This window comes from Orbilia oligospora (genome assembly GCF_000225545.1).
Source record: "Orbilia oligospora ATCC 24927 unplaced genomic scaffold scaffold00173, whole genome shotgun sequence".
Lineage (NCBI taxonomy): Eukaryota > Fungi > Ascomycota > Orbiliomycetes > Orbiliales > Orbiliaceae > Orbilia > Orbilia oligospora.
This window is the reverse complement of record NW_011645730.1, coordinates 1,031,614-1,042,779: the sequence shown is the minus strand read 5'-3', so window position 1 is coordinate 1,042,779 and position 11,166 is coordinate 1,031,614. Positions and strand designations below refer to the sequence as shown.

Below are 11,166 nucleotides of genomic sequence, written 5' to 3'. Positions count from 1 at the left end.
GACATAATGATGAAATATTTGCTTGGTTTATTTGAATTCAATCAACTTTGCCGGAATCCGGTCGGTTAGCTCGTGGAGAAAACCCCGGAATCGGGTTTTAAGAATTACATGTATCATCTGAAGTTCTGAATCACGCCACGATTCAAGGCACATCACGAGCCACACGTGGCAGTGCTGATTAATCCAACATTGTGAATCCAACATGACAACGCAGTTCGTATTTCGATGTCTAGATCCTAACGGAGACTAGATCCTATAGCTAGCTTCACAACCACATTGCAATACTCAAATAAATGACATGCATAGATACCTAAACCTTGGTCATCATATATTGTCCATAAGAATCAATAGAACGTCCCCTCAATACCATGATAACTCTGCAAATGCTTCTCAAACCCTTCTTCAGAAACCGAAACAGGACCCATATTATACACACAATTATCATACAAACAATAGTATCGCTTGCTACAACCATTATACGGCGGGTCATATGCTTGGACCTCATGGATAAACACATCTAACTCCTTGCCTGTATCATCAATCACCGGGGTAAGATATGAACAGCATTGCCCCAAATCTAGGATACCAGATACAGGTAATAACAATAGTAAAAGGGGATCACAAAGGCTCGGTGATACTTGTGGGAGGGGGTTCCAGGAATTCCAAGATTCCAAAGCAGAGGTTGAATTGACAGAGGCTTTATCTGGGAGAAAAGGTGGCATGAGGGAGATCTCCTCAAGAGGGTAGTTAGACAGACCCTGAGATATGTGAAAGTAGCACCGGAGGATGAGAGCTGAACGAAGTGTTTCAGCGAGGTTTATTGGAAATGAGATGGCTTGAGGATTGGTGATTCGACGAAGAGTTTGGAGTAAGGTACTACGTAGGGTTTCTGTGGGCGTTTCGACTAGTATTTCGATAGAGAATTTGAGAATGGAGGTATATTCGAATATTACCTCTACCTGGGGAGAGGTTTGCGTGATAAAGTCGATAGGAGTGCTGGTATCCGATATTAATGAAGTGCTGGTCTCCCAAGGTACATCTAGAGATTGAGTCTTTAGTACAATAATCAACTGATCGATATTTACTATCTTTAATTCTATGACTGAAATGGTATCTATAATGAACCTAATGAATCCAAGGAGGGGTTCAATACCTGATATATGCGAAAAGACGTCAAAACCAGAAGATTCACCCATTAAAGGCTTTAGAATCTGCATGTTTATATTTTCGGGGGCAAATGTGATTTAGCAAAGGCGCGGTAACAAACTCGTGCAGTAGGGACGACAACAGGACGACGGTATATATATAAATTAGAGGTCAAATTAGACGGTTTACTTGACTGGTTTAGAAAGCTGATCGAGGACAGGTCAAAGATTAAGAGTCAAAAGAAGACAAGAAGAGCCAGATTTATAGCTTTTGATCGGATCGATGTCCCATCAATACTGCAATTGCACAGTCATCCATGAACACAACCCCGCTTCAGCCTTTCCGATTTTCTACACACCCTTTCTCTAATCTCGACCCATTTCATGATACAATTGGCTATCGGGATTTTCACCGTGGGTAGCGCGGCTAGTCACAAAATGAACAGATATATTGCGCACCAACTACGGCTGATAAGGATTCTACCGCTTGCGCCCTCGTATTCGACCAAAAACGCAATGTGAAATCCGCTACTGATTGGATAAGGGCTGCATCAAAATTAATCGCACCGCGGACACTGCGTCAGCATCGCAGTTCTGAGAGCCCAATATGAGCCACGACACGAATACCTGCATTTTGGAGCTCGTTTGTAGCGTGTTTTGGTCAGGGATATGACTTAAGAGATCGGTTATCCATTAATCTCCTTGGTCAGTTTGCAACGCCTCGCTGCATGTCTTCGAAAAAAAATCTCGTCCGTTCGACTAATGGCTGCACGGTGCTCGGGAAAAAGAAATGAAGATGTATTTGCAAAAGCGGAGCCGCCGCCTTGCGATTTGATTTGACAAAAAATCCAGTCGGGCACTTCACCAGCCGAGTTCTCGTACAAGTGCGCATGTACATTTATCATCGCGATATCGCAAACGAGAACTCGATGCGAATTAGTTAAGCGTCAGCAACACAGTCCATATCTAATCTCCAACACAACGTCGGCAAACGCCGCTTGTAGCATGTCTTTACCTAATCCAATCTGGCCTAGAAAACGTTAAAAGCTCGGTTCGAATTCGGGGCTAAGCTAAGCTTTCGATTCGAGTATCCTACAGCATAGAATCAACATCAACATTGCGCTCGCGGATAAACCAAGATGGCTCCTGAAAAGATTATTATAGATACTGATCCTGGGTAGGTACACGTACCACAGTAGGGGGCGGGGAGTCATAGGGTATTGTGTTACTGACTTAGCTATGATCGGTGCGTTTGTGTCCTGTTTCGATATATAGTGTGGACGATATCCTCGCGCTGCTATTGGCGTTATCTGCGTCCGCGGAGGAGATTGAGCTCTTGCTTGTGTCGGTAAGCTTATATCTCAAGATTCGCGCAATCGATTATTCTATGGGCTTTCCGAGCGCTAACACCGGCCGTTCAAATGTATAGCTTACATTCGGCAATATTGACGTTGAGAAGTATGTCAATGTGAAACCCTAGGTGTTAACTCGGGAGGGGGCCCCTTAAAATCTTGAGCTAGTGATGCTGATAAATCTTTAGCTGCTTGAGAAATGCTATCTCTCTATTCCATGTCCTTGAAAAGGAATTGGCCTGGAGAAAGGCCAACGGGAAGCCATTGGGGTATGAGTCTCTGCGAAAGTACAAGCCAATTCTAGCAGTAGGAGCAGAGCAGCCACTAGATGAGCAACTACTTATGGCTGACTACTTCCATGGAATCGACGGTCTCGGTGGAGTTCATGCTAAGGTATGTTTCATGATACCTATGGAAGGAACTGCATGTGGACGCCCGCTAATGCCTTGCCCAGGCACCACACTTTACTCCCGAGGAACTCTTCCGCCATTTATTTCACTCGCCTTCAGCATCCTCTACTCCAATTCCACCAGAAAACCCTATCCCTCTTCCTCACGAGGCTCTCTTCACACCCTCTTCGTCGCCAGCCTACCTTGAGATATTGTCTCAGCTCAAGAAAAACCCTCCTCATACAGTCACTATAGTTGCCGTCGGCCCTCTGACAAATCTGGCATTGGCTGCGGCACACGATCCAGAAACTTTCCTTCTCGCAAAAGAGGTAGTGATCATGTCCGGCACTATCGATATGGAAGGAAACGTCACTCCAAATGCCGAGTTTAATGCCTACGCTGATGCAGTTGCGGCAGCTCGAGTGTTCGCTCTTACCAGCCCTTCTCCCAAGAGCACCCTTCCACCTTGTAAATCTTTGAAGGCTTACCCAGAGAGCCTCTCATCAAAACTAAAACTAACAATCTTCCCGTTGGATATCACAACAATGCATCTCCTTAACGAAGCAGAGTTCAATAGCGTTACTGATAGCCTTAGAGACGAAGGAAGTCCATTGGCACAGTGGAGCCATGTATTTATACATGCCACCTTCCGTAAGATGGAGGTTTTGTATGCTGCTGAAGCTGGTTCCTCCCAGAAGAGGATTCAAGATGTGGATATTTCATTACATGATCCGCTTTGCGTGTGGTATATGATTACTAAACACATTGCAGGGTGGAAGGCAGTTGAAGATAGAGATATTAGAATAGATTCTTCTGGTCAATGGACTAGAGGCATGTATGTGGTCGATAGAAGGACAAGGAAGAAACCAACGCTCGAGGAGATGGCAGGGGCTGAGGAGGTAGAAGGGGATTGTGATGGGTGGCTGCATCCGTTATGGGGGAACAGAATCAGGCAAATGGTGCAAAGCCCTGATCTGGATAGGTTTGGGAAGGAGATGATTCGGAGGATTTACTTGTAAAGTGGTAGACTTTTTTGGGTGATATGTTGAGAGCCTTGTGTGTTTTTTTTTCCCTAGTACCATTAGACGTAAGGCGGTTCAATGATCGATCGAGTCGACGGATGGCGTAGATAGAGAGCTCTTCAGGTTTAAAGTGGAGGGCCTGATTATACAAGATCTTAAGAGTTTTACCCTTCTTGGGCGTTCAATAGTAATATGTGTATATTATATATATAAATACAAATATGCAAAATTGCGATTTCATTCTAGAAAACCCTTATTCACGGCAGTACTTACGATCAGGACCTAGGTGTTTATATAAGGAGAAATCCGGGCGGGTGTAAAAGCTCTGCATTAACATTGTCATCCAAGGATATCTGTTCTAGATACATGTAAAATAAAAAACACTGTCTTTGTTTGTAGTAGCATCATACGACTAGCTGTAAAATAACAGAACCGAGTGACTTCGGTATAATAGCTATGAATGTGATACTAGGTAAAAACCTAGATGTATAGAAAGTTAGATCAGTGGTGTTAGGACCTGACGGGGGGCTAAATCAGCGATAAAATGACATGATATACGTGATCATGTCATTTTATCGCTGATGTAGCCCCCCGTCAGGTCCTAACACCACTGATCTAGCCCCTACCGTTATCGTTATTCTTGTAGAGGAGCTAGATCTCCGAAGTCACCTACCTTAGGCCGCTCTGACCTTGAGGTATTTTTTCGGCCCGTAGAAACTGCTTGTCAGTACCTTGCCACACCCGGCTGTGCGTGTCCAGGGGCGAAAGGACGGCCGTTGTGGCTCGGAAAGGGTGCTAGGAATGTGTATTGGGGGTACAGGATTTTGTGATGATGATATACTATCTCATCTTCTGTATGTATAAAATATAAAATGTAAATTTGAAATAGACAGGTGAGGACATGTATCAGAAAGAGGGCAGGAGCTTTGGGGTAAAAAGGGGATAATAAGGAAAGACGAGAAGAAGAAGCATAGATTACCAAAAATGTTCAATATTCTCAAAATGATATAAAGGAGAGACAGGGAAAATCACAAATGACAAAAATGATCGAAATATGCAGAAGGAAAGGAGAGAGGGTTGAATGATTGTCATTTTTTAGAGGGTGTGGATCCGGAGGAGGTATTTAGAAGGAGGTGGAGGACGGTGTAGGTGATTCCGACGATTGTGAGTTTATCTCCAACTGTTTTTCGAACCTTTTTTTTGCACAAAGATTTTCTCGGTTTTCGATATGTGTCGATTTCTTGCTTGTTAAAAGGTGGCCAACAGCATTATCAAACCTTGGGAAATCTTTATCACACAATTCGCAAACAAAATACCGAATATCGTGCTCGGCGAGGTGGTCCTGGAACATTTTCTGATTGCTCCATGGTTTTGATTTGCATTCTGGTTCTGGACACTTGAGTGTACGGTTTTTCCGAGGTTTAAGACCAGATGCATTCTTCTCAACCCGGCATATATCTGCTGCCACTTTCTTATTACTTCGCTTGGTGGCTTTTTTGGCAGTTTTTTTCTTGGCTCGGCGCTTGGAACGATTTTCCATGGCTTCTTTAAGACTGATTTTTTTTGATTTGGTGTTGAACATCAGTTACTTTCAGCTTGAAATTTTCATCGTTCGTGAGCTCCGATTGCGATTCCGGGCTTCCATCGTGTCCGTTAGGGTTAAAAAAGGGAAAAATAGAGTTCGTTGGGGACAAAGTTGGCGAGGTCATCGGAGGGCTGGGCACCACACCCCCAGAAATGTCAAAATTATTAGAGGTTACATAAGTAAGAAGAGGATATATTTGCGGGGAAGGTGTGTTATCGTTTAAAGGAGTGATGGGACTAGCGGCTTGAGATAAGAGGGATTGTTAGCCCGACAGCATTAGAGTTATGGGGGAGTGGATTCATACCAGTTTCTGTTGGGCTTGCGATGGGGTAGGTGGGAGGGGATTTCATATCCGACCCAAGGAGCCGTCCGGCCCCAGAGTGTTCAATGAGCTGCTCGAAGAAATTCCATCGATTGGTGAAGCCATCTTGATGATCTTCGGTATAGTATTGTAGCCAGAAGAGATAGCGATCAAGCTGGTGCTGGGAGGTGAACTGCGGTAAAGCAGGCCGGCTAAGATCGAAATTATCTATATACAATTTGATATCAAGGTTAGCCAAAATAACTCCGGCATACCAGCACCGACTTAATTCGGTACTTTAAAATGTTAGATTATCTTAATTAATTATTTACTAACCACTATTGGTTTCCAGAAGGGCTGGACTATCACTGAGGAAGTGGAATTCGTTGGATATGATAGAGGTAAAAGCGGAGGAAGGCGGAGTTACTGGGGAACAGTGGCTGTTGACTTCAAATGAAGCGTTAAGCTGGTGCGAATGTCGCCCCTCACCAAGCTTTTGATCAACAAAATTATCTAGGCCTCTGAAGTTGGTTTGGTATTCCCAGCTATATAGGTTAAGGTCGAGTTGTTCTGGTAGATAATCAGAATCGTGAACTAGAGGATAGTGGATACCAAAATCGGATATCTTGATGGCGTAGAGGGGATAAAGATATAAAAAGTAAGGATAGGCCGGGCTTAAAGAGCCTCCGTCTGGCCTGGATCAAAGCCCGAAAGTATCGAGACTAAGATTAAGACCCGGCTTTGAGACCCCAAACGACCCAACCTAATGCAATATGAATTGCGTTGTGTGGTATTTTATAGAGCCAAGTAAATTCGAATGGATATAGTATAAGCATGCACACCAAGGCACAGTGGCCCGATGGGCAGAGAGAGAAAATTGTAACCGATGCTAGATCTTTTAACCGTTTGGGCTTGAGGAAAAAATATTTTTTTCAAAAGACCTTTTAGTCTGGAGGTGCTATCTATGCCCTTTTTATCTTCTGTCTTCAGGGGAGCGCTGCTCGAAGACTACGACAACTACCTGATCGATATACCTTCACAGATCCCTGTCCAAAACTTCGAAAATTCAGGACAATATGCAGGCCCGACCAATCAGAGGCAGCGATTATTTCAGACCTGAATTGTTCTTGGATCAAGAGTCTCTCGTCATCCAAAAATATGATACACAACAGCTTGTAAGCTAATATGCCATCCTTCTCCTGGATTCCGGTACGACTTAACTAGGCCTCCTTGAGCGTCCGATAGTCAAGCCGCCAATACTCATCGACGATTTCTTTGTATGCAGGTCGTCTTGACACCCCTTGACGAATATCTTAATAAATGCTGAGTGTTACGACGCTTTCCCTCGCTTTCTTGGCTCACCTGCCGTGCGATACATAGCTAACCCTTGAGTTGTGCGGAACGGTACCGGGGACCATGTCAGTCATGATGCATGGAATGCCTCAGAGCGCGATGAGGTTCTAGTGGTTTCTCCGGCCTCGCTACAGCTATAATGATCACTCGACTACCAAAAAAAAAAACACCCCCCCATACCTAGTTATAGCTACTACGGTTCTTCGTATGCATGGCGCCAATCTTCACCTCCTGACCAGTGCAATCATGGACGATCGAGTCCACCGAAATGACAATAGACAAAAAAAAAAAGATGGTGAATTTAACCGCTATAGCTAGCCCTTCAACATTCAACTTTTTTTGTTCTCAGCCTCCTCTGCCACGTCTTGTTGCTCATAACAACCTAGTTGTCAAGCTCTCGCGAATATACATAGCCTGGTTAAGATCAGGTTGCGTTTCAACTTCCAAAGGAATCAATGTAGGCGTAGCTACTTCCATCTGGCGCGGTGGCACGTGCTAATTGCAACAAGCAATTTATTTGTTGGTGGCTGTCCGATCAATGCCCAGAGCGAATGAGGTTGCGTTTGATGCATGCATGATACTAGAGGCCGTGCCGACGCAATAGTTGGGTAGCGGTTGCAAGTGAGTAATTTTGTAAAAATCAGGTCGGCGATCGAGTACGCTAGGGTAATTACATAACCTCTTTTTAAGTATGTATCTCGTTCGATATATTGCGATCCTTGTATGTTACAGACATCGCGATGGCTACTTGGTAGCTATTTTGTACTTATTACAATCCACTCCATAGTGCTTGACGAAAAAAGTGAGGTCGCATTCAAAGCGGACGGCTTGTTTCTATTACAATTCGGTTGTAATTTTGGAAGTCGAGCACGCGCCGCCGCGCTGGCACTGACCCGCTCAAACATATCACTTCCTTAGCGTAATATCTCTAGGGCCTCTAAAATTAGAAGAACAATAGAAAAAAGAAACCAAGGAGGAATATAACAAGATAGCTTTAGCTAGCCACCGAAAACCTACTGTAATGGTAAGTTCGATCAATTGAAAGGCCCAAATGCAAAGCCTACTGTTTCTGGCCCAGAACAACAGGTTTTAGTCGCTTGTTCTAAGTTGGACCATGGAAAGCGAAGATGTTACACTATTCATGCTTTCAGTTAATCTGACTTATGCTCAAAATTTAAAAGCTGGTTTTATTGTAGCTCATCACCAAAGTATTTTAATTAGCTATAATATTAGTTCATGTGTCTAGTCCCTTCGGTAGAACATACATATGTTATAAGTACTAAAGCTAGTATCCATAGCTTAGAGTGCCCATTACAATATTTACGTATACTCGCAACTTTCAACGTTACACGCATGTACAGCTTCCACATGGTGTTATAGAATACTAATTACGAAGCCTAACGATCTTTCGCTATAGAGATATACATGCGCAGAATTCTAGAAACACCACCAGCGTACTACAGGTATTTGTAACACCGACTAGAGTTAACGTTAACGCGGAAAGCTAGGCTTTAGGATCGGCAACAATATATGTTTCATGGTACGTACACATTCTGTGGTGGATAAAGTACACGAGTATTTCCCAGTTATATGTTATTTCATTTTTTGCATTGCCTCGTAGCAGGGTTGAGAATATATGTCCGTATCTACAAAGCGAAATTTAGCAGGTGTACATTGCCCGTCTTGCATTTGACTCCAACAATATAACAAAATCTTCTAATGTTTCATGGGCACCGCCATCAACATTTTGTTCCAAGTCTAAGCTACGGTGGTGTTAGAAAGCCTGAAATTGCCACGAGTCGAAAAAAAAAAACAGTGCATGAATATGTACTTAAGTACACTAGGTATGTTAGTAACCGAAGCTACGTATAGCGCATGGATCCTGAAAAAGTCTATATAACATAGAGACTACTACTCGGGATATTCTCATAGTCAGGGTGACGAGGGTGCCCAAACGTCCTCTATTTCTCCGTGTAGATCTGATACTACCGTACCCGGATATGTTGAAGATATTCCACTCATAACTTAACTTCATAAACCTAGCACTTCCATCTATCTATCACCGTTGCTGCTTTATAAATTCTGTATTCCCTCATTTAATTAATTGAAACTTTTAGGTCTTGAACTTACGGTTGTAAGTACAATATACATCCTCAAGCTACTAGCTACTGCAAAACGGCATCAGTATTATGTCCAACTCTGCAGCTTGGCCCAGATGGCCCAATCGCTCCCGGTTAGAAGCGAGCGATACCTCTGAGCGCAAAAGCTCATATGCTGGGAAATATAAACACTCACCTAGGCATCTTAAAATATGCTGGCTCGATATCTTTGTCGAGCTATACGAGTACATTACGCACAGTTTCACCGCTCGATTCAGGTACTCAACTGTGATATTCCTAATCGGAATTGGACTGGGCTACTTTATCTCGGTATATAAAACCACAACGGTTCCTCGAGTGGCTCCTATAGGCTTCGCCCATGATTTGTACCCTACACCGCACACGAAAGCGCCATCGCCGGAGTTCCAAAGTACCTGGAGCGAGGATCCATACTTTTTGCCGCCACTTTCCAGAAAACGGCTTCCAGTCGTTCCTTCTTATAATATCATGAGTACGGATTCCAAAACCTTACTCCTCGCCAACGATATTGTTGCCCAGTCGCCGATGACCCCTCTGTTTATTCCTTTCGGGCGTAACCACTTGATGCTCCAACAAACCGTCCTTTCTTACATTGCTGCCGGTTGGCCACGTTCTCAAATTTATATTATTGATAACACCGGAACCATGGACGCCAATCTCCGCGGTTTACTGTCAAACGCTAATCCGTTCCACCTCGATTACAACCTCTACCGCGGTCGTTACGGTGTCAATATTATCAGAACACCAACCCTCTTTTCCTTCGCACAGCTCCAAAACTTCATGTTATCTACTGCCATGAATAAAGGCTGGACTCACTTCTTCTGGAGTCATCAAGACGTAGTAGCTCTCAGTGACGAAGCTCGTCGCCCGTATAAATCATTTTACGAGAACGTCGTTTCATCTCTTGTTTCTTTGTATCCGACTATGAACTCTGCTGCTTCGAAGAAGGAAGGTAAACGTTGGGGTCTTGTTTGGTATAGCTTCGACCATCTTTCACTCGTTAACGTCGCTGTGTCACTTGATACGGACGCCAATATTGGGGCTTGGGATACTTTTATTCCTTATTATCATACCGATTGCGACTATTATGAACGCATGAGGCTGAACGGTTTTTCTATCTTGGAACGTCGTGTTGGTGATATCTATGATGTTGCCAATCATGTCGAAGATCCCGAACACGCTTTCTTCGGAGGGGGGCGAGCACCTGCCACGAAAGAGCGAGGATTAGGGAAAGAACGTCCCTGGGATGAGGAAGAAAAACTTGAGTCAAGGAGGTATAAAATGTTGAAAAGAGAGTTGAAAGGTTTTATGAAGACTAAAAATGTGGCTGGCAAGAACAGGAATACTTGGCAGGATGAGTTGAAAGGTGGGAAAGGTGAACCGTGGACTTATGATTCTTATGGGTTCGACAATGCTTGGTGGACCACGGCTTCGGTGGGGAGAGTGATATTTCAAAAGAAATGGGGGACTTTGGAGTGTCAACCTAGTGTGGCTGGGAAAGGTTTGAGGAGGATTTGGAATTCTGGAGAAGATTTTCGATCTGGAAGGCCGAATACTATTCGCTATGACGATGATGAGGAGTATGACCCTGATCATGATGACGACCTGGGTTACCCGTATGATGAGGATGATGATGACGATGACGCTGAAAATGACTTTCCAAGTTCTGAGGATGATGGCGTTCATGATATGGAATGGGATTCTGGCGAGTCGGGAAATTTGAATGCTTGGGGTGACACGGGACTGGGGATGGAGCCAAAGAGCCATGATGGTTCGAAGTCTCAACCAGGTATTCCCTCGAAAGCATCCTTGAATAAACGAGCCGTAGGTTCAAATTAAAGACATCATCGCCGAAAGATATATCTAAACCTGCCAAGGTTG

General features: G+C 43.9%; 3 protein-coding genes across 3 annotated transcripts; 2 read left to right on the top strand and 1 right to left on the bottom strand.

Annotated features, from left to right (window-relative positions):
* Positions 1 to 2,284: 2,284 nt before the first annotated feature.
* On the top strand, positions 2,285 to 3,905 carry AOL_s00173g299 (uncharacterized protein; the record flags this gene model as incomplete). The annotated part of the gene is made up of 5 exons (XM_011128041.1): positions 2,285 to 2,322; positions 2,421 to 2,493; positions 2,575 to 2,603; positions 2,686 to 2,890; positions 2,952 to 3,905. 5 exons carry the CDS (start codon positions 2,285 to 2,287, stop codon positions 3,903 to 3,905), a joined length of 1,299 nt encoding a protein of 432 aa, XP_011126343.1.
* A 1,126-nt stretch (positions 3,906 to 5,031) lies between these two features.
* On the bottom strand, positions 5,032 to 5,448 carry AOL_s00173g298 (uncharacterized protein; the record flags this gene model as incomplete). The annotated part of the gene is made up of 1 exon (XM_011128040.1): positions 5,032 to 5,448. The coding sequence occupies one exon, from the start codon at positions 5,446 to 5,448 to the stop codon at positions 5,032 to 5,034; it is 417 nt and encodes a 138-aa protein (XP_011126342.1).
* A 3,888-nt stretch (positions 5,449 to 9,336) lies between these two features.
* AOL_s00173g297 (uncharacterized protein) lies at positions 9,337 to 11,124 on the top strand (the record flags this gene model as incomplete). Its single annotated transcript, XM_011128039.1, has 1 exon — positions 9,337 to 11,124. One exon carries the CDS (start codon positions 9,337 to 9,339, stop codon positions 11,122 to 11,124), a length of 1,788 nt encoding a protein of 595 aa, XP_011126341.1.
* Positions 11,125 to 11,166: the final 42 nt, after the last annotated feature.